This window comes from Triticum aestivum, chromosome 4D, assembly GCF_018294505.1.
Source record: "Triticum aestivum cultivar Chinese Spring chromosome 4D, IWGSC CS RefSeq v2.1, whole genome shotgun sequence".
Lineage (NCBI taxonomy): Eukaryota > Viridiplantae > Streptophyta > Magnoliopsida > Poales > Poaceae > Triticum > Triticum aestivum.
Genome location: NC_057805.1, coordinates 437,591,331 through 437,614,280, shown reverse-complemented (window position 1 = coordinate 437,614,280; position 22,950 = coordinate 437,591,331). Strand labels below are relative to the sequence as shown.

Below are 22,950 nucleotides of genomic sequence, written 5' to 3'. Positions count from 1 at the left end.
TCCTTTTTTTCTTTTCTTTATTGGTTATTTTTTGTTTTTGTGGGTTTTTGGCTGAGTGTAATTATATACATACAAGTACCATATAATATGTGCCAAAATTTCATGATTATATGATTATTTTTACATATTACGATAAAGTGCAATTTCGGTGCAAAGTTGTGCGTACAAGTTTTTAAAAAAATTCTCTCTTCTTAAAGGAAATACCAACGCCACTATTTCATTCCTTTTCAGAAAAAAATCATTATTTTGATATTGTTTATCTTTACTTCATTACTTTAAGGTTAATACCAATGCCACTATTCATTTGTTCTAGATTTTGTTTTTGCAAAAGTTCCACTTTTATATGCTTATTCTTGCATATTTTTAAACATCATAATTTTTATGTATATTTTGTGCAAATTTTGTCAGTGTACGTTTTAGATTATTTTTCCCATTTTTTTTGTTCTTAAATGGTAATACCAATGCCACATATTCATTCTTTCTTTTGTGGGTATTTTTGGTTTATTTTTTATTCTAGTTTTCTGTTTCTATGAATTTTTCTTTTCTTTTCTTTCCTTTTATTGGTTTTTTTCTTTTTTGTGGGTTTTGGCTTTTGTTTTTTGTTTTTTTTGTTGAGTTTTCATTTTTCTTTATGCGTAGTTTTGGATGTTGAGTGTGTGTAAATATATGCACACGAGTACTACATGTATACATTATATTAGAGTATGGAAATTTCACTACTATATGTTTCTTAGATATTATAAAAAGTGCAATTTTTGTACTAATTTTGACAAATTTTTAGTTTTAAGTTTTTATTTCACTTTCTCTCTTATTTTAAGGGTAATACCAATGACACTAATTCATTCCTTCTTCAAAACTTATTTTTTATGTAAATTTTACTAGTATATGTTAGTTCTTGCATAGCTATAAAAAGTGCAATTTATGTGCAAATTTTATCATGATTTATTTTTTCATTCCTTTCTTCTTAAAGGGTGGTACCAATGCCACTACTTCATTCTTTTTAGAACATGTTATATTTTGTGCGTGTTTAAATAAGTATACACGCAAGTACTATACAACATGTGTGTAAATTATAGTAGAGTGCGAAATTGCAATATTATATGTTCATTGTTTGCATGTTAGTAAAAGTGCAATTTCAGTGCAAACTTGTGTGCAATTTTTTGATCTTTTTATTTTTTCTTAAAGTGGTTCATTATTGCCTACAAAAATTTATTATTTTGATTTTTTTTAGTTTTTTTTTCTTAAAGGGTTTCATTCTTCCATAGAAAACTTCATTATTTTGATTTTGTTTATTTTATTTTATTTAATCTTCTTTCTTTAGAGGTAATACCGATATCATTCCACTATTATATGTTTATTTGTGCATATTATAAAAAAAATGTATAAACTGCGTGCAAATTTTGTAATTTTTTTATTTTGTTCTTCTTAAAAGGTAATACTAATGCCGCTAATTCATTATTTCTGAGACAACTTCTCTTTTGATTTCTTCCGTGTGTAAGTATATATGCAAGTACTGTACAATATGTGTGTAAACTATACTAGACTGTGAAAATTGCACTATTATTTTCTTTTTCTTTATTCGTAGAAAACCTTGCTATTTTGGTTTGGTTTTATTGCATTTCCTTTTATTCTTTAATGGTAATACCGTTGCAACTAATGCATTCCTTCTTAAGATTTTTCCTTTTCTGCGAAGATACTACTATTATATGCTTATTTTTGCGTGTTATAAAACAATTTGTGTGTAAATTGTGTGCAAATTTTGTCACTTATTTTATTATTTTCTTTTTCTTCTTTAAGGGTAATACCAATGACACAAATCTTTATTTGTTTTTTTCTTTACATACATATATACGTTGATGGGGAGTATATATATGGAGTTGTCTTCCGTCTATGCATGCATCTATAAACAGCAATTAAGTTGCTTAGGCATTGACGCGATAACATGCAGGAGAATGGTGTTACTCAGCTCTTACGGCTGCGGCGTTACTCAACCAATGGTCACGGCCCAAAAAATCATAAACATGTAAAAAGTGACTGACTCAAGTATTATGGTCAGTCGATTGACCTCCAGTCACTCCCGTGCCCTCTTGCCAAAGGAAATAGTGGCTGTCGGAAATTTTAAGTACAATATTTATTAAAAAACTTCATTTTTTGGTTCATTTATATTCGTTTTTTGTCTTGCGTTTCAGACCAAGCCAAGTTCCGGTGGATTTTGTTTTGTGGTTGCAAAGGGATCAGAGCTCCTCTAAAAAAACCGACCTACCCAAATTGCTGAAAGTCGATTTTGATTCTGCGGGTTTTTTGGCGACTTGTCCCTAGCTCATTCCCATAATTTAAATATTATTTTATTTTTTCTTAAACGCTCATATAAAAGCACATATGCTCGCACTTATGAATGTACATCCGTACCCTATGAACAACTCCAGAAGACGGAGCTGGCATCGCGTCTTAAGATTGACGAAGTAATCACAGACACCTCGTAGTCGGGGAATAAAGAATGAACAAAGATGGCATGTGTAAACTCAATCCTTTACCCCTTTTTTGCGGGAAATCCTTTACTGTGGTTAAAAAAAGATTTGGCACTGCTCAAAAGAAAAAGAAAAATAAGATTTGGTAATTCACCTGCCAACTTTACCATCCAACCCCATGCTGTCTTGTGCTATAGAAATTTTTTCTAGCCCGTGGACTTTTGCTCATACCCCATCGTTTTGTGTAGATGCAGGGGTAGGGGTACTGCCTAGCAGTAGAGCGTAGCGTTGAAACGCGTTACTATTATTTTACTCGGTAATCAACCCGCAATGATGCGGAAATAACACGGGCGCGCGACAAGATGGCTGCATGTCAGCTGGAACCCCGGTACGACGTGCAGCAGCCCCATACCTAGGAGTAATAGCCCTCCCTCTCCCGCGGTCAAACTCAAACCAGGACCACGCCGGCCAGCGGCCACTCTCTGCGTCTCTGCAGCCTCCTCCAAGCCTACCGAGGCTAGCTCCTGGCCTTCTACAGTGAGCTACTGCCGCTCTGAAAAGAGGCCTTCCATGCTGCCCCGCCCCATCTCTCCCTCTCTCTACCCCTCTCTCTCTACCCTCTCGACATTGCCGGCCTCTTCAATGCTTTCCGGCCGGTACTGCCGCGCGAGCTGCTCCCTCCCATTCCCGCTATAAAACACGCGCGTGCGTCCAGGCCATTGGAGGCTCCAACCCATTCTGTTTAGCCGCTAGCTGGTGCTGGTACCGCTCGCCCCACTGACCCCAGCCCGCTTCTCCTTCTTCTCCACCCCATTCTGTCTGCCCCTGTGTCGTGTGCTGCCGGCGTGAACCGGATGGAGGTGAGCGTTCGTGCGGACCAACCGTGCGTCCATGCAAAGGATCGGCACTTCCCCGTGGTTTGTACTTTGTAGCTCACCTGGTTTTGGCTTTGCTTTGCTTTTGCAGAAGGCGAGGCGGCGGCAGGTGCCGGCGTTCGGGGAGTGGAACTACTGCTACTACTACGACGAGCCGCCGGCCGCGGTGGCGGTGGCCGTGGCGGCCGAGTGCTACGCGCCGGAGCCGGAGGCCTGCAGCGACGTGTGGTTCAGGTACTCGCCGCCTCCGCGTAAGCCCACGCCCAAGAAGACGCGGAGGCCGGACAAGGGCGACGTGGCCCGTCGGGAGAAGGGGGAGAGGCGCGGTGCCAGTGCCCTGGACGCTGCCGCCGGCCTGCCGCGCGCCACAGCCAAGGCCGGCTCCAGGGTGGTGCGCCCGGTCGACGAGGACCTGTACCAGGTGCCTCCGCCGGAGTTCACCTCCCGCCGCCCAAGGCGGAAGAGGAGCCTGCTGATGGGTTGCCTGGGCCTCAACTCATGCGTCGCCTGAACCTGTGTGCCAATGGGATGCTGCGCGGTCTATTCTAGAGTGGTAGTGGTAGTGTTCACTAGATTGAGTGAGTGCTGGTTCTTTCTTGTTGTGTGTTATGTAGTTTTGATCTCTTGGGCAGTTGGGCTAGTGATCACTTGTAATGCTCTCGAGCTGTTTATTCCACCATTAGTTTGTATACGCAGGTCTCATGTAGTCATGTGTTAAGCTTGGTCAGTGAGTCGATGGTGTAGATCTAGGCATGTTTGGATCGTGTCCAAAATGTACCCTGCTCCAATATTTTGGCCAGGATCCAAAAATAGGTACCAGTGTTGCCTTACTCATGTCATGTGCAACCAACACCTCAGCCAAAAAATTAGCTAGCTGATATTTTGGCGGGGCAATCTAGGGCATAAACCAAACACACGTCGAATCCAATGCTTCTCCCTTTCTTCTCTTCGTCGCAATCTCGGTTGACGTACATGTTTCTTGCGCTGTTCGTCGCAGGCAACCTGGAACTAAAGAAAACGGGTTAGCAATCCATATTGAGAGGAAAATAACCAGCCAATAATTTGAACGTCACACTACCTAGTACAAACAACTACTAATAGATGTCTTAGTGACGGCCTAGCACAGCTCCATGAGATTTCACCGTTTTGTTTTCTTGTTGGATGTTGGTTACTGCAACAACTCTTGACCCATTGATGTGTTGTTAATTCAAAGCCATGTTCCACGATCGTTGCAAAAACGTTCTTCTGTAGAAAAAAGATGCACAATATTCACGGTACGGAAAAAATGCACTGTCTTCATTTGAACTGGCCAATCTGATCTTGATGAGGGAATTTAAGCAGGCGACGATAGCAGAGCTGAAACAACATGGCTCCACTCCAAAGCAGAAGCATCTCTCCGGGTGAATCTTATTAATTCTGGGCTGTGCAGCATTGCAGCTCGCTATAAGTACTATTACACCGGTGTAGTACTAGTACTACCGGTCGATCGCACGACGTGCAACGAATTAAACGATAGCCAAAGCCAGAATGCATGGCATTGGCAGCACAGCACAGTACGCTGGCGCATGGCGGGCAGAGAGGCGCGAGAAGCCACGACCAATAGTCTTTAATAAAAAGGCCTGCAGCCGTAACTGGGCCCCTTAACTGCATGTCTGCGACTGCGACGCTGCTGCCATTTACCACAGCTCGCGTCAGGCTTGTCTCAAAAAGAAAATCGCGTCAGGCTCGATCTTTACTGTTGGCGATCAGTTGGCGTCCCGTCCAGCAGCCATGCACGGCCGCGGTCGTGAACATGGACGGCCCCGCCCGGCCAGCCTAAAATCTCTGAGATAAAGAGGGCCATCGATCAGATCAGGTGCAGCACTCCCATCGGTGTCTGGATCAGTCCGGCAGCAGGCAGAGACGCTGGTGCTCGGCTGGTCATGGGTCTAGCTAGGGTAGCGCGCGGGCCTGTGCAAAGCACGAGCTCCGGTGGAGGCCGCTTCCCCTGTTGTCACGGGTCATGGGTCGCGGAGGGAGCTAGCAGAAGCAGCTGAGCCGCGGGATGTCCGTGCGTAGCGTAGGGGCGCGGCTGCGGACTGGCGGGTACTAGTAGAATGGATGGACGTGGAACAGCGGCGGCGACTCGGGTGGTCAGCGGGGCGGCGCGCCACCCGCACGTAGGGGGTAGACGATGGAGCGTCGTGGGAGGGGGCAGGGCCATGTCAATTCTTGCACAGCGCCCGCCCATGGCATGGCATGGCGTGGCGATGGAGCTGGTTCTTGAACAGTGCTGCTACCTGCTCGATGCGTCGAGTCTGCGCCTGGCTGCTCTGCTCGGGCTGGCGTCAGCTCATTCGGTGCACCGAGATGTCCAACGGGGAATTACATGAGCGGGGACGAACGGACTGAGGTCGGAGAAGCGTGCTTGCACGGTGCCCGTCTTTCGATCCGTGGGTGTTCAGAGCTGCAGCCCTTTTCTTTTCCAGTAATGATGAAGGAATGGGAGAAGAGAAACCGCACGATTGCAAGGCCAAAGCTCAGCGTTGATGGTGCGCTTGATGATCCCTCGAGATAGCCAGGGGACCATACATAATCTTCTCTGCCTGTCGCCCGCTCGCTGGTCCGCTGCACCTCGGCTATTAAGCTGAACACTCTGTTTGTATGGATTGAGGGGACCAGTTGGACATCCTTGTCATGGGCATGGCCGCTAGAAATCGTCGATGAGGTTACCAAAACGGGGGCCAGCCATCGTATATATGGCCAGGCTTGGTCGCTTGAAAGGAAGAGCGGCAAAGTTTCGTTAGGCCGTATACAATGCTAGATGCTTAGGAAGGTGTTTAGAAAAACAAAACCGACTTTTCTAAAGCATCGTATATATGGCCAGGCTTTGTACAAATAAGCATCGGTGCTTAAGGAAAGTCTCGTTTATTTCTTCAACCACCCCTCCTAAGCACCTTGCATTGTACAAGGCCTTAGACCAACTCCAACGATGTGACTCAAACGGACACATATTTTATCCGCTTTTTGCCTATTTGGATCGCCTAACAGACACGCGATGTACCCAACGCGCAGCACAAAAGCGGACAAGCCCACAACAGCTACACCAGGCAAGCACCTCCTCTGCAGGCGCCCCGCTCACCGGCGCCGGCCGGCAACTCCTCGCGCCGCCCGTCCTCTCCCCCTCGCACCGCCCGTCCTCACTCCCATCGCGCCGCCGGGTCCCGAGCCATTCCTGCATCAGATCCAAAGGAGCGGCCGAGCACCTCCATAGCAGGGCGGCCGACCCCTCCACGCGCCGCACCTCCTCTCCCCCTCGCACCGCCCCTCCTCTCCCCCATCGCGCCGCCGGGCCCCGAGCCATTCCTGCATCAGATCTGGAGGAGCCCCGCGAGGCAGCGCCACCGTCCAGGCCTCGAGCCCTAGGAGGAGCAGCCGAGCGCGCGGAGGAGCCCCATGAGGGAGCGCCCGGACATGAGCTCCAGCGCCAGTGCCGCCAGTTGCTCCACCGCGGGCGACAGGATGACGGCAGGCGCGGTGACGGTGGAGGGCTGGAGGTGGCGACCTGCGCCGGTGGACTCGTCGGTGAGCACGTTGGCGGCCTCCGCAGGTGACCTTGATCCTCGTCGCGGCGCGTTGTGGAGGCCGAAGTCGCAGTCGCTGATACATGGTACCAGGACGGACACGAGCAGACGAGAGCGGGCGACGTGGACCCATTTGTGACTCAAATTTGGGCTCAGTTTGGGTCGAGACGGACAATAAACGGATAGCCGTTTGGGTCGCCCCGTTGGGCCAACTTTTCTGTCCAGATGACCCAAACGGACAAAATGGGTCGCTGGGTTGAAGTTGATCTTAGGGTCCAGTCTAGTAGAAACCCTTGATCCCTTCATACGAGATTGTAAGGGCAACTCTATCAGAATTCTCGACATCGATTTTAATTAGGATTTCAACATGAATTTACGTGATGGATTTGAAGAAGGATTACGTTTACGATTTGAACAACCTTAATACTACTGAGATTCTCTACTAATTGAACTACAAGTTCTTCCTCTTCTCCGAGTGACCTCACCGGCAGGGGAGCCTTCGGCTGCGGGTAGGCGGGAGTGGCCGCTGGCAAATGGTCCGCGGAGGGGGCGCGACCATGCTGACATGGTAATGGGGAAGAGAGGGTGCGAGGTGGCACCCGATGAAGGAGGTCGATGGGGGTGAGTGTGCTGGCGACAGGAATTGGTGAATAGAGGGCGAGTGTGGTGGCGCCGATGAAGGGAAGCGACGAGGATTATATACCCGCAAACGCACTCCGACGGAAAACCGGGTCAGATTTACCGTGCGCAGTTGGGAAACAATCGCAAAACTTCCTTCCCACGCAAAGGCAGAGTTGTGTATGACGGCTGTGGCCTTTTCGGCCAAAATCATCATATTGGCTGTTATAATCAGGCTGATATGGCAACTGCTGAAAAAAAGGAATATATCCATGTTCAATGTCGCAACTGAAAGAAAGACAAGAGTCAAAATAGCCGTAGCAATACAAAGACACGTTACATCAACAAAAGGAGATTGTTCATATAAAGACCAAAGCCGGCTTGCTCTGTCCAATTATTAGCCATTCAAATTCCGTCAACAGAAGAAATACACGACGAATGCTCAAGTATGTATTCCTCGTAGCAAATTTCGGGGTGTCCAGGTCTGAAAGCCTTATTCATGCCCTCAAGGCACGATGCCATCGGCGATGGGCTGAAGCAAGACATTGGACCTTACCAAACCTCCGGACGCAGCTCACCAGTTGCAGGAGGCATCCATTTCCCAGAATTGTACACGCTCTCACCAACTTTCCATCCAGGAACATTTTTCATGATCCTCGCTTCCTCCTCAAGGTACTTCTTCCATTCTTTGACAAATCTGCACAAAGATCAAAGACCTCATGTCTTTGGTAGATGACAGGGACAAATGAAAATGGCATACATTGTCGATCGAGTACCTTTCATCCTCTTCAGCTTGGAGCATCGGCAGTATAGCACTACGGGCAGCAATTTTCTCCTCCTTCAGTGCACTGCACACACATAATTCCACACCATGAAGGCTAACATACAAATAAGACAGGGATGGGGAAAAAGCACGTACTAACAAGCATTCAAGACTCTGAAGCTAACAGAAAGTCAGAAACATAAAAATGGATGTGACGGTAACTAATGACTACCAAGAACTGCAGAAGCAATAACAGAAACATATAAAATGGAGTGACAGTAACTAATAACTACCAATAATTGCAGAGCAATAACACAAACAAATGAATGGATCTGACAGTAACTAATAACTACCAATAATTGCAAAATAATAACAGAAACAAAAAAAAAGGATCTGACAGTAACTAATAACTACCAATAATTGCAGAGCAATAACATAAACAAATAAAAGGATCTGACAGTAACCAATAACTACCAAGAATTGAAGAGCAATGAAGCATGATCAGAAGATAAGGATCCCAGGTGATTTCAGAATAAATAAAATAGAGAAAATCAGCACAATTTCGTAACAAAATAAAATGAAGTGCGGATATAGATTTCACATGTTTAACGGCAAATACAGAGCAAGGACACATAACAGGAATGCACATTCGGTTGTTACACTTGTGTTTCTTAAAAGTTTATCCATCACAACAAACTGTTGTTTACTCGTTTAGATAGACTGCATGATTGTCATAAATTGCTGCAATGACCACATAATCTATTTTCTTAACTGAACTAGCAGCCCATTAGTAACCATGTGAATAATCAACCAGTTTAAATTCCAGAGATGCTGAATGAAGGAAACAGTACCCTGGACCATGAATTTTTGCCCGAGTCTGAGCCCATTAATCAATCTCCAAGCCCAAAACTGTCAAAAACGCACCCTCAAACTCTCCAAACTAGCAGTTGACAGCCTCACCCAACGGGCGCGAACTAGAGCAACAAATAGGTAGGAAGAGGCTTACGTTGAGCTTCGTTTGGACAGATATACACTGACACGCTCACTATCATGCAGCTGTAAGCACTGGCGGAGGGTCGTGGAGGCCAACCTGGGCCACGACCCCCCCTTTGAAATGTGCAAAAAACTATTTACTAGGTTTATTTAACACTTCAACCCAGCCCATTAGCAGATAAAATAAGAAAGCCCACATATGGAATCAGAATGCCATCGAAGCCTATAGCAGTATCGCTCTAGCCTAGTCACGTCGTGCCTCTATTCTTTTCCCCTGTTCTTTGACTCGTCTTGTCAACTGGAGGCGCACCCGCATGCCTACGCCGCCGACCGACACGTCGTGCGCCAACGCACAGTAGTGGATGGTTAGGTTATGCGTATCTACTAAAGAAACCTCGGGGAGAGGGATGGTAAGGGTTCACTGAGTAGCATTGATGTGCAGTAGAGAGAGGACAATTTGAGGTTTTTGTCTAAGGCTGCTTGCCCAATGGCAAAGATGAAGGAATTGCAAGCTGCTGTACCAGCATTACATGTGACTATGTGAGACCCATCCGACCCACTGCAATGTCATGTAAAAACCACGATTGGAATGAGGCAAAGGTGGCAAAAGGATTAGTTTAGGATTTTAAGGCTGCCTTTTAGGCGGCTTTGGAGTTCCAATGCTGGAAGAGGGTCCAACTACATTGCACTGGCAATCAACTTATTGATATGATCATGACTTCGTAGCTGTACTGTGATTCTTGCCTATCTTGATGTAATCTCAGTTTGGTTGATGTTTAAGGCTGCTGTAATGAGACCTTTAGGCATGTCTCTCCTGGATGATGGCATCTGAACCACATACCCAGACTATTATTCTTGTACGACCTCTGCTGGCACAGTTGATTCTATTAATGAATATCCGAGGGCAATCTCCTCTTTCTAAAAAAACGACTCACATGGTACTAAGGTAGTTCAAGGTTGAGGCATGGAATTTTTATTTTTTACAAAACGAACGAGACAAACCTACAAAATTAATAAGCTATAGTTTCCACAAAAACCACATTAGTTTAATCTAAATATTGAGCGGCATTGCTGCTATAGCATAGGCAAGCTGATTTGTCAACTGTACGATTCCCTGAGACAGGCTGGAGTAGCCGTGGAGCGAAGATGAAGGCAGAGCCAGCATCAGATGAAGGCAGAGCCAGCATCAGTGACTTCATCGGACCAGCGGTGGAGACGATGCGTGAGGGCACCACAGATCGCAAGGAAGGCTATTGAGATGGTTCTAAAGGGCGGATATATGATGTCAAGGCGAGTGGATGCCATGGAGGCCAGGAGGGAGGAGTGGTGGCGAATGGTGCAAGTCGGCTGTTAAAAAAATGCAGTTGCTTTTCCGTTAGGCACAACCATGTTACTACATTAGTGAAAACTGTCAGCTCAAATTAATGTTCATATTAGGTTTCTGACACTCTAATTCATTATCTGAGTTATGCTACAAGTCTGCAACCCATCGTTCATGGTTCTTTACAAAGGAATCAACAGGCTGACTGGGCCTGGCTCCACAGCTATAAAATCTTCTAAATTCATGTTCTCCATAAATTAGCTAATTAGATGTTAAAGTATGTTGAATAGCATCAATTTAGAGCAGCTGCAAAGGGATGAAGTGGCATATCAATCGGAATGTGACGCATCCATTTGCATATGAACATAAAGCTATTTCTTAGAAACATGCCATCTTCTAATAATGCATGTCCTTGCTAGTTGCTACTAGTACTAGTATTAATATCATATCAGTGTATCGTTGTCCAGATATGATCTACAATTATCTAAATACCTTTCAGATGAAACCAACTGCAGCAATTCATTTGAACTAACGCAAGAATGCACCCGGTGGAGGCAAGGCAAGCGGCCATGCAAGATCGATTTGCGACCGGCGCCCGCTTCGACTGAAATGGCGACTGGCACACGCACGTAAGAGGCAGATCGACGTGCAGGGCAGGCAGGGACTTACCGGCGGACCTTGTTCCCCTGCCCGACCTGGTACATGCCCCAGGAGAAGGCGCCGAAGGTGGTGAGGAAGAGGGCGATGGCGCTGGGGCCCTTGTTGGGGATGCGGCGCGCGTAGCGCACGGGCGCGAACCCGCCCGGCGGCGGCCCGTCCTGCAGCACCGGCATGTCCTTGACGCTCGCCATCCCCGGCTTGTTGCGCACCATCGACTCCGTCATCTTGGCTCCGATCCGGGAAGGTCACCACCAGCGCGGGACGAAGCGGCCGCAGATCTGGAGCTCCGGCGGGAGGCCGAGCGATTGGGGGCGCAGATGTCGCTAGGGTTAGTGGCGGGTGCGAGCGATTTGGGGGAACCTGGTGGTGGTGGGAGGAATCGCCTCGACCAGTGACTCTCTGTCAGCGAGTGTGGGCAGTGGGTAAATTCGTCACTCTCCAGGGTCTCTTCCGGAAGAGTTTACATGGGCCGTGCGGAGACGCGCTGACGGGCTTTGGTAAGAAGCTTACTGGGCCCTGACGAGCACTTCGATTTTGCAACCGAGTTACAGACGGCGGTTTCTAAAAAAAAGGTTGCAGACGGCTACTAGCTTCTAAAAAAGGCGGGTGCTACAAATCAGCCGGTTGATCTTTTGTTTTCCTAAATACGCGAAGCTTGTATATCATTTCATTGATAAAAAGAAGAGAAATAACACTAACATACACGAGAGAAGGCCGAGGCACCACACTAGGGTTGCGTTCGGTTTGGAGGAATGGAGGAAATTTGCAGGGAAATAAACAAAGAAAAGTTAACTGCAGTGTCGTTCGGTTTGCATTAAAGAAGCGCTTTTATTTCTGCAGCTTGTACTTTTATGGGAAATCAAACATCCACTGTGAGCTCTTTTTCTGGCGGAGTCCCAAGGCAAAGCATAGGAAATGACAGTTGAGGCCCACAACACAACGGAGAAAGTTCATGCATGATAGTTACTTCCTCCGTTCCTAAATATTTGTCTTTTTAGATATCTCAAATGGACTACCACATACTCCCACCATCGGCGAATAAGTGTACATCTAGGTTTGTCCTAAGTCAAAGTTTTAAAACTTTGACCAACTATATAGAAAAAAGTAACAACATTTATGTCGCTAAATTAGTATCATTAGATTCGTTTTGGAATGTAGTTTCATAAGGTACCAATGAGTTGTCATATATGCCACTACTCTTGTCTATAAAGTTGGTCAAAATTTTAAATTTTTGACTTAGAACAAAAGTTAGATGTACATGTATTCGCGGACGGATGGAGTACGGATGTATAAAGACATATTTTAGAGTGTAGATTCACTCATTTTGCTCTGTATGTAGTCATTTGTTGAAATCTCTAGAAAGACAAATATTTAGGAACGGGGAGAGTATTAATTTAGGGTTTTTATCAGTTTTGCCATAGACTATATAACGCCACTCAGTTTTGCCACTAAATATTTTTACTATAAAAAACACCACCGTTTCTTTAGTTCAAGCTCAAAAAGACAATTTTTCACCGTTACCGTTTGGTCAATAGTTCGAACCGAAGACCACAGGCTACACGGCGCACGAGCTGACCAACTGAACCAAGGAAACGCTTTGTTGTTTAAGTAGATATACTTACAGATATTCGAACCTAACTAAACAGAACCCTTATCTAATCTTTTACCCGATCTGTTCATGGCAGTTTCCCCAGCCGGAACAAACATCCCTAGCCACCGCTGCCGCCTACCAAACTCCTCACCTGGCACCGCCGGTTTCCGGGCTGCCCGCCCAGCTTCGGCGCCCCCCCACTCGCCTCAGCTGCGGCGCCTCCCGCCGAGTGCCGCCACCCATCGCAGTTTCGGCTCTTCTTCCCGCCGGGCACCGCCACCGGAGGCAGGCAGCTCCGGCGCTTTTCCCGCCTTACTCCGCAACTCCTCCCGAGTCTTGAAGTGCAGTTATTCCACGACAATGGCGACGGACAGCAGGACCGACTCGGAGGGTTGCGTCGGCCACAGGACGCCGCAGCATGACATAGGCTCTGAAATTCCTGCATTGTGAGTATAGTAATTCTTAGTGTGCGTGTGTGGTCCAATATAACAAGTAGAGGTCTGATAACCCATAAGTATAGAGGATCGCAACAGTTTTCAAGGGTAGAGTATTCAACCCAAATTTATAGATTCGACACAAGGGGAGCCAAAGAATATTTGTAAGATTAGCAGCTAAGTTGTCAATTCAACCACACCTGGAGATTAATTATCAGCAGCAAAGTGATCAGCAGCAAAGTAGTATGATAGTTTTGACAGTAGTAGCAACAGCAATAGTAACGGTAACATTGATAGCAGTGATTTTGTAGCAAGTGCAATAGTAACAATAGCAGTAGTAACTTAGCAAGAACAATATGTAGGAAAACCATAGGCATTGGATCGACAATTTGTTGGATGATATTCATCATGTGACAGTTATAACCTAGGGCGATACGGCACTAGCTCCAATTCATAAATATAATGTAGGTATGTATTCCGTAAATAGTCATACGTGCTTATGGAAAGAACTTGCATGACATCTTTTGTCCTACCCTCCCGTGGCAGCGGGGTCCAATTGGAAACTAAGGGATATTAAGGCCGCCTTTTAATAGAGAACCGGAACAAAGCATTAACACACGATGAATACATGAACTCCTCAAACTACGGTCATCACCGGGAAGTGTACCGACTATTGTCACTCTGGGTTTGCCGGATGATAACACGTAGTAGGTGACTATAACTTGCAAGATCGGATTTAGAACATAGATATAATGGTGATAACATAAACGGTTCAGATCTGAAATCATGGCACCCGGGCCCAAAGTGACAAGCATTAAGCATGGCAAAGTCATAGCAACATCAATCTCAGAACATAATGGATACTAGGGATCAAGCCCTAACAAAAACTAACTCGATTACATGATGAATCTCATCCAACTCCTCACCGACCAGAGAGCCTACGAAGGAATTACTCACTCCCGGTGGGGAGCATCATGGAATTGGCGATGAAGAAGGGTTGGAGATGACGAAGATCAAAGACCCCCCTCTCCGGAGCCCCAAACGGACTCTAGATTTGGCCTCCCGATGAAGAATATGAGGGGGCGGCGGCTCCATCTTGTGAAATGCGATAATTCTTTCTCCCTGATTTTTTTCTGAAAAAATAGGATTTTATAGCATCGGTTTCAGGGTCTGTGGGGCCACCAGGTGGGGACAACCCACCTGGGCGCGCCTGGAGGGGGTGGCGCGCCCTGGTGGGTTGTGCCCAACCAGGTGCCCCCCTCCGGTGGTTCTTGGCTCTAGAAATTATCTTTATTCATATAAAAATTCCTCGCAAAGTTTCGTTCCAATCCGAGAACTTTTATTTCTGCACAAAAACAACACTATGGTAGTTACGCTAAAAACAGCGTCAGTCTGGGTTAGTTTCATTCAAATCATGCAAATTAGAGTCCAAAACAAGAGGAAAAGTGTTAGAAAAATAGATACGATGGAGACGTATCAACTCCCCCAAGCTTAAACTTTTGCTTGTCCTCAAGTAATTCAGTTGATAAACTGAAAGTGAAAAAGAAAAAAATTTACGAACTCTTTTGCTCTTGTTTGCATAAGTAAGCTTAAACAACACCTAGGTTTTCAGCCAAGATTATAACTAACCATGTCAACAGTAACTCCTAAAAATTATATTAACTCATATACCAATGACATAATCAGCTAGCGAGCAATAATAAGATATCTCAAACAACAACACGTTGTCAAAACAACCATGATATAATATGACAATAGTGGTATCTCGTTTGCCCTTTCTGAGACCGCAAACATAAATGCAGAGCACCTGCAAAGTTCAAGCAGCGACTAAACATTGTAATTCATGGTAGAAAAGATCCAGTCATGATGCACCCAACATTAGCTACACACAATGCATGAGCATGACAGCAGTACTCTCAGGTTCTGGCGCTTATTTTAGAAGGTGATGACAAAACATAAAAGTAAATAGATAGTCCCTTCGTAGAGGGAAGCAGTGATTTGCAGAGGTGACAGAGCTCAAGTTTTTAAAACAGAGGTAAATGAAATTTTGAGAGGTGCACCATTCTTGTTTACTTCGCGACCATCAATTATCAATATCTTCCATGCTAAACACATTAGCGGCGGTTCCCAAGCGATAAAAGTAAAAGTTATGACTCCGTAGGAGTTTTTGTTTGATTATTTGTAAGCTCTTTTCTGTTTGCAATTTGGGATTGGGAATCCTATTACCGCCCCTCTCGTGCAATGACGAGTGAATAAACACTCATCTTGAGATTAATCCGCTTAGCATGGAAGATACCGACTACCTCCTGTCGTTCTATGAACAATCCAGGCACACAAAAAGGATATTTATTTGAAGTTTTTAGAGGTGGCACATGCAAATTTACTTAGGATGGCAGGGTAATACCGCATATAGGTAGATATGGTGGACTCATGTGGAATAACTTGGGTTTAAGGTTTTTGATGCACAAGCAGAATTTCCACTTAGTACAGGCGAAGGCTAGCAATTAGGTTGGGAAGTGGCTAGCTAGAGAGCAACAACGGTCATGAACATGCATTATGCATAAGTAACATTGGATACTAGCATGAGTAGGATATGAACACCATGAACATAAATATCATAGAGGCTATGTTGGTTTTGATTCGGCTACATGCATGAACATGTGCCAAGTCAAGCCACTCAAACATTCAGAGGAGGATACCATATCATCATACTACATCACAATCATTTTAACGCAATGTTGGCAACCAAGATAAATCATTGTCCACTCCTAGCTACTTATGCATGGCATGAGAAACTATAATCTCTAATTGCCATTGCAAACATGTTTGATCATAATAGGTTGAATCATGGATACTAGGTTAAACATATTTACAAAAACAGAACAAGTCGAGTTCATACCCGTTTCTCTCTGCCACGGCCCGTTCATCAAATATCGTCATTATTTCTTTTCACTTGCATGACCGAACGATAAGAAGATAATAAAAGTGCAAGAGTGCCATGGACTAAGCTAGAATCTGCAAAAAAAATATTCAACATGAGAAGATAAGGTAAAATGGGCTCTTTGTTAGATAAAAATAATGCATATGAGAGCCACTCAACATTTTCATCGTGGTCCTCTCCTCGGTACGACTCAATAAAAGAAATTCAGAGAAACACACATAAATATTTTTGGAGTTTTTGGTTTTTCTTGAACAAGAAAATAAAAGGGAAAATCGAAAACGAGAAAAACAATTTACACGAGAAAGCTCCCAACAAGTAAAAGAAGATCAACGAAATCTTTTTGGGTTTTCTTTTTAGATACTACAGCTAACTACACCAGAAAGAAAAATAAAAAAGAAGCAAGAAATATTTTTGTATTTTCTCAAAGTTTTTTCAAACACACAAGAAAGCGAGAAAATAAATTTAACATGGATAATACAATGAAAAGGTGTGGACACCGACAACTGGAATGAAATATGTGAACATGAATGTAATGTCGGTGCGAATACGTACTCCCCCAAGCTTAGGCTTTTGGCCTAACTTGGTAATCACCACTCGAAGAAGCCATGGGGTCCTATGTTGAAGTGCTGGGGAGCGGGTACTGATACGTCCATTTTGCATCATGTTTTCTTACTGTTATTTATAATGTTTTTGTCCATAATAATGCTTTTTGGAGTAATTCTAATGTCTTTTCTCTCATAATTTGCAAGTTATATACCAAGGGGGAATTCCGGCAGCTGGAAATCTGGACCTGGAAAAGCTACGTCAGGCCACCTATTCTGCACAACTCCAAACAAGCTGAAACTTCACGGAGATTTGTTATGGAATATTTAAGGATTATTGGAGCAAATAACTACCAGAGGGGGCCAACCAGGTGGGCACAACCCACCTGGGCGCGCCAGGGAGCCCAGGCGCGCCCTGGTGGGTTGTGCCCTCCTCGGCCCACCTCCGGTGCCCATCTTCTGGTATATAAGTCATTTTGACCTAGAAAAAATAAGGAGAGGACTTTCGGGACGGAGAGCCGCCGTCTCGAGGCGGAACTTGGGTAGGAGCACTTTTGCCCTCCGGCGGAGCGATTCCGCCGGGGGAACTTCCCTCCCGGAGGGGGAAATCATCGTCATCATCATCACCAACAACTCTCCCATCTTGGGGAGGGCAATCTCCACCGACATCTTCAACAGCAACATCTCATCTCAAACCCTAGTTCATCTCTTGTGTTCAATCTTGTTACCGGAACTATAGATTGGTACTTGTGGGTGACTAGTAGTGTTGATTACATCTTGTAGTTGATTACTATATGGCTTATTTGGTGGAAGATTATATGTTCAGATCCATTATGCTATTTAACACTCCTCTGATCATGAGCATGTTTATCATTTATGAGTAGTTACTCTTGTTCTTTAGGTCACGGGAGAAATCATGTTGCAAGTAATCATGTGAACTTGATATGTGTTCGATATTTTGATAGTATGTATGTTGTGATTTCCTTAGTGGTGTCATGTGAACATCGACTACATGACACTTCACCATATTTGGGCCTAAGGGAATGCATTGTGGAGTAGCAATTAGATGATGGGTTGCGAGAGTGACAGAAGCTTAAACCCAAGTTTATCTGCTTTCCGTAAGGGACCGATTGGATCCAAAAGTTTAATGCTATGGTTAGAATTTATTCTTAATACTTTTCTCGTAGTTGCGGATGCTTGCGGGAGGGTTAATCATAAGTAGGAGGTTTGTTCAAGTAAGAACAACACCTAAGCACCGGTCCACCCACATATCAAATTATCAAAGTAGCAAACACAAATCAAACCAACATGATGAAAGTGTCTAGATGCAATTCCCGTGTACCCTCAAGAACACTTTGCTTATCATAAGAGACCGTTTTGGCCTGTCCTTTGCCTCAAAAGGATTGGGCTACCTTGCTGCACTTTTTCTACTACTATTGTTACTTGCTCGTTACAAATTATCTTGCTATCAAACTACTCCACTACTTACAATTTCAGCACTTGCACACATTACCTTACTGAAAACTACTTGTCATTTCCTTCTGCTCCTCGTTGGGTTCGACACTCTTACTTATCGAAAAGAGCTACAATTGATCCCCTATACTTGTGGGTCATCAAAGCTATTTTATGGCGCCGTTGCCGGGGAGTGAAGAGCCTTTGGTAAGTGGAATTTGGTAAGGAAACATTTATATAGTGTGCTGAAATTTATTGTCACTTGTTACTATGGAAAACAATCCTTTGAGGGGTTTGTTCGGGGTATCTTCACCTTGTCCGGAACCACAATTAGCTACCCCTCAACCTATTGCACCTACTAACAATATTGAATATGAAATTCCTTCGGGTATGATAGAACAACTGCTAGCTAATCCTTATGCAGGAGATGGAACCAAAAATCCTGATATGCACTTGATATATGTAGAACAAATTTGTGGGTTGTTTAAGCTTGCAGGTTTACCCAGGGATAAAGTTATGAAAAAGGTTTTCCCTTTATCTTTGAAGGGAAAAGCATTGTCATGGTATAGGCATGCGATGATATTGGATCATGGAATTGGAACCGTTTGAAATTGGAGTTTCATCAAAAAAATCCTGTGCATCTAGTTCATCGTGATCAGAATTATATATATAATTTTTTGCCTCGTGAAGGAGAAAGTATCGCTCTAGCTTGGGGGAGGCTTAAGTCAATGTTATATTCATGCCCCAATCATGAGCTCTCAAGAGAAATTATTATCCAGAATTTTTATGCTCGGCTTTCTCGTAATGATCAAACCATGCTTGATACTTCTTGTGTTGGTTCTTTTATGAAGAAGACTATTGAATTCCGGTGGGATCTTTTGGAAAGAATTAAACGTAACTCTGAATATTGGGAACTCGTCGAAGGTAAAGAGTTAGGTATTAAACTTAAGTATGATTGTGTTAAATCTTTTATGGATACCGATGCTTTTCAAAAGTTTAGCACTAAATATGGACTTGACTCTGAGATAGTAGCCTCCTTTTGTGAATCATTTGCTACTCATGTTGAACTCCCTAAAGAGAAGTGGTTTAAATATCACCCACCTATTAAAGAAGAAATTAAAGAACCGGTTCCAGCTAAAGACGAAACTATACTTTATAATGTTGATCCAGTTGTTCCTTCTGCTTATATTGAGAAACCACCTTTTCCTGCTAGGATAAAGGAACGTGCTAAAGTTTCAGCTGTGGTTAACAAAAGCTATATTAGAACACCAAAACCTGATGAACAAATCAAAGTAGAACCTAGCATAGCTATGGTTAAAGATCTCTTAGAAGAAGACATGGATGGGCATGTTATTTATTTCTGTGAAGAAGCTGCTAGAATTGCTAAACCTGGTAAAAAGGATAAACATAGACCCGTTGTGGGCATGCCTGTCATCTCAGTTAAAATAGGAGATCACTATTATCATGGCTTATGTGACATGGGTGCTAGTGTGCGTGCTATTCCTTACACCTTATATCAAGAAATTATGAAAGACATAGCACCTGCAGAGTTAGAAGAAATAGATGTTACTATTAAACTTGCTAATAGAGACACCATATCACCATTTGGGATCATTAGAGATGTTGAAGTCTTGTGTGGGAAAATAAAATACCCCACTGATTTTCTTGTTCTTGGTTCCCCACAAGATGACTTTTGTCCCATTATCTTTGGTAGACCTTTCTTGAACACAGTTAATGCTAAGATAGATTGTAAGAAACAAACTGTCGGTGTTAGCTTTGGTGATGAGTCTCATGAATTTAATTTTTCCAAGTTTAGTAGAAATCTTCATGAAAAAGAATTGCCTAGTAAGGATGAATTAATTGGTCTTGCTTCTATTGTTGTGCCACCTACTGATCCTTTAGAAAATATTTGCTAGACCATGAAAATGATTTACATATGCATGAAAGAAATGAAATAGATAATATTTTCTTTGAACAACGTCCTCTATTTAAACACAACTTGCCTATTGAAACTCTGGGAGGTCCTCCTCCACCTAAAGGTGATCTGTGTTTGAATTAAAACAATTGCCAGACACTTTGAAATATGCTTATCTTGATGAAAAGAAAATATATCCTGTTATTATTAGTGCTAACCTTTCAGAACATGAAGAAGAAAGATTATTGAAAGTTCTAAGGAAGCACCGAGCTGCTATTGGATATACTCTTGACGATTTAAAGGGAATTAGTCCCACTCTATGTCAGCATAAAATTAATATGGAACCTGATGCTAAACCCATTGTTGATCACCGACATCGGTTAAATCCGAAGATGAAAGAGGTGGTAAGAACGGAAATATTAAAACTTCTGGAAGCAGGTATAATCTATCCTATAGCTGATAATAGATGGGTAAGTCCTGTTCATTGTGTCCCTAAGAAAGGAGGTATAACTGTTGTTCCTAATGATAAGAATGAACTAATTCCACAAAGAATTGTTACAGGCTATAGAATGGTAATTGATTTTAGAAAATTAAATAAAGCAACTAGAAAAGATCATTACCCTTTGCCTTTTATTGATCAAATGCTTGAAAGATTATCTAAGCACACACACTTTTGCTTCCTTGATGGATATTCTGGTTTTTCACAAATACCTGTTTCTCAACCTGATCAAGAAAAGACCACTTTTACTTGTCCTTTTGGAACCTATGCTTATAGACGTATGCCTTTTGGTTTATGTAATGCACCTGCTACCTTTCAAAGATGTATGACTGCTATATTCTCTGACTTTTGTGAAAAGATTGTTGAGGTTTTCATGGATGACTTTTCTGTTTATGGGAAGTCTTTTGATGATTGTTTAAGCAATCTTGAGCGAGTTTTGCAGAGATGTGAACAAACAAATCTTGTCTTGAATTGGGAGAAGTGCCACTTTATGGTAAATGAAGGCATTGTCTTGGGTCATAAAATTTCTGAAAGAGGTATTGAAGTGGACAAAGCTAAGGTTGATGCAATTGAGAAAATGCCATGTCCTAAAGATATAAAAGGTATTCGTAGTTTCCTAGGTCATGCTGGTTTCTATAGGAGGTTTATCAAGGACTTCTATAAAATTTCTAGGCCTCTCACTAATCTTTTGCAGAAGGATATTCCTTTTGTTTTTGATGATGATTGTTTAGAAGCCTTTGAAACACTCAAGAAAGCCTTAATTTCTGCACCTATTGTTCAACCACCTGATTGGAACTTGCCTTTTGAAATTATGTGTGATGCTAGTGATTATGCTGTTGGTGCTGTTCTAGGACAAAGAGTTGATAAGAAAATGAATGTTATTCATTATGCTAGTAAAACTCTAGACAGTGCTCAAAGAAATTATGCTACTACTGAAAAAGAATTCTTAGCAGTGGTGTTTGCTTGTGATAAATTTAGACCTTATATTGTTGATTCCAAAGTAACTGTTCACACAGACCATGCTGCTATTAAATATCTTATGGAAAAGAAAGATGCTAAACCTAGACTTATTCGTTGGGTTCTTTTGCTACAAGAATTTGATTTACATATCATTGATAGAAAAGGAGCTAAGAACCCCGTAGCTGATAACTTGTCTAGGCTTGAAAAATGTGCTTGATGACCCACTTCCTATTGATGATAGTTTTCCTGATGAGCAGTTAGCTGCAATAAATGTTTCTCATAGTACTCCTTGGTATGCTGACTATGCTAATTACATTGTTGCTAAATATTTACCACCTAGCTTTACTTACCAACAAAAGAAAAAAATTCTTCTATGATTTAAGACATTACTTTTGGGATGACCCACATCTTTATAAGGAAGGAGTAGATGGTATTATTAGACGTTGTGTACCTGAGCATGAACAGGGACAAATCCTACGGAAATGTCACTCTGAAGCTTATGTAGGGCATCATGCTGGTGATAGAACTGCTCATAAGGTATTGCAGTCTGGATTTTATTGGCCTACTCTCTTCAAGGATGCCCGTAAGTTTGTCTCATCTTGTGATGAATGCCAAAGAATAGGTAATATCGGTAAGCGTCAAGAAATGCCTATGAATTATTCACTTGCTGTTGAACCATTTGATGTTTGGGGATTTGATTACATGGGACCTTTTCCTTCCTCTAATGGGTATACACATATTTTGGTTGCTGTTGATTATGTTACTGAGTGGGTAGAAGCTATTCCAACTAGTAGTGCTGATCACAACACCTCTATTAAAATGCTTAAGGAAGTTATTTTCCCAAGGTTTGGAGTCCCTAGATATTTAATGACTGATGGTGGTTCACACTTTATTCATGGTGCTTTTCGTAAAATGCTTGCCAAGTATGATGTTAACCATAGAATTGCATCACCCTATCATCCTCAGTCTAGTGGTCAAGTTGAACTTAGCAATAGAGAAATAAAATTAATTTTGCAAAAGACTGTCAATAGGTCCAGGAAAAAATGGTCTAAGAAATTAGACGATGCACTTTGGGCTTATAGAACAGCATATAAAAACCCTATGGGTATGTCTCCTTATAAAATGGTTTATGGAAAAGCTTGTCATTTGCCTCTTAAGTTAAAACATAAAGCATATTGGGCAGTTAAAGAACTCAATTATGATTTCAAACTTGCTGGTGAAAAGAGGCTATTTGATATAATCTCATTGGATGAATGGAGAACCCAAGCTTATGAAAATGCAAAATTATTCAAAGAAAAGGTTAAAAGATGGCATGACAAAAGAAATTCAAAAGCGTGAGTTTAAAGTCGGAGAAT

The 22,950-nt window shown here is 43.1% G+C and overlaps 2 protein-coding genes across 2 annotated transcripts; one reads left to right on the top strand and one right to left on the bottom strand.

Annotated features, from left to right (window-relative positions):
* Positions 1-3,092: 3,092 nt before the first annotated feature.
* Positions 3,093-4,074, top strand: LOC123100223 (uncharacterized). Its single transcript, XM_044522183.1, has 2 exons — positions 3,093-3,328; positions 3,435-4,074. Exons 1-2 carry the CDS (start codon positions 3,323-3,325, stop codon positions 3,852-3,854), a joined length of 426 nt encoding a protein of 141 aa, XP_044378118.1. The 5' UTR covers positions 3,093-3,322; the 3' UTR covers positions 3,855-4,074.
* A 3,791-nt stretch (positions 4,075-7,865) lies between these two features.
* LOC123098431 (NADH dehydrogenase [ubiquinone] 1 alpha subcomplex subunit 13-B) lies at positions 7,866-11,695 on the bottom strand. The gene is made up of 3 exons (XM_044520414.1): positions 11,271-11,695; positions 8,301-8,372; positions 7,866-8,221 (listed from the first exon to the last, which is right to left on the bottom strand). The coding sequence occupies exons 1-3, from the start codon at positions 11,483-11,485 to the stop codon at positions 8,077-8,079; spliced, it is 432 nt and encodes a 143-aa protein (XP_044376349.1). The 5' UTR covers positions 11,486-11,695; the 3' UTR covers positions 7,866-8,076.
* Positions 11,696-22,950: the final 11,255 nt, after the last annotated feature.

Coding starts and splice junctions, on each gene's coding strand:
- LOC123098431 (XM_044520414.1), bottom strand. CDS start 11,485: ATGACGGAGTCGATGGTGCGCAACAAGCCGGGGATGGCGAGCGTCAAG. Junction 8,373..11,270: donor CAGGGGAACAAGGTCCGCCG/GTAAGTCCCTGC, acceptor ATGTGTGTGCAG/TGCACTGAAGGAGGAGAAAA. Junction 8,222..8,300: donor CAAGCTGAAGAGGATGAAAG/GTACTCGATCGA, acceptor ATCTTTGTGCAG/ATTTGTCAAAGAATGGAAGA.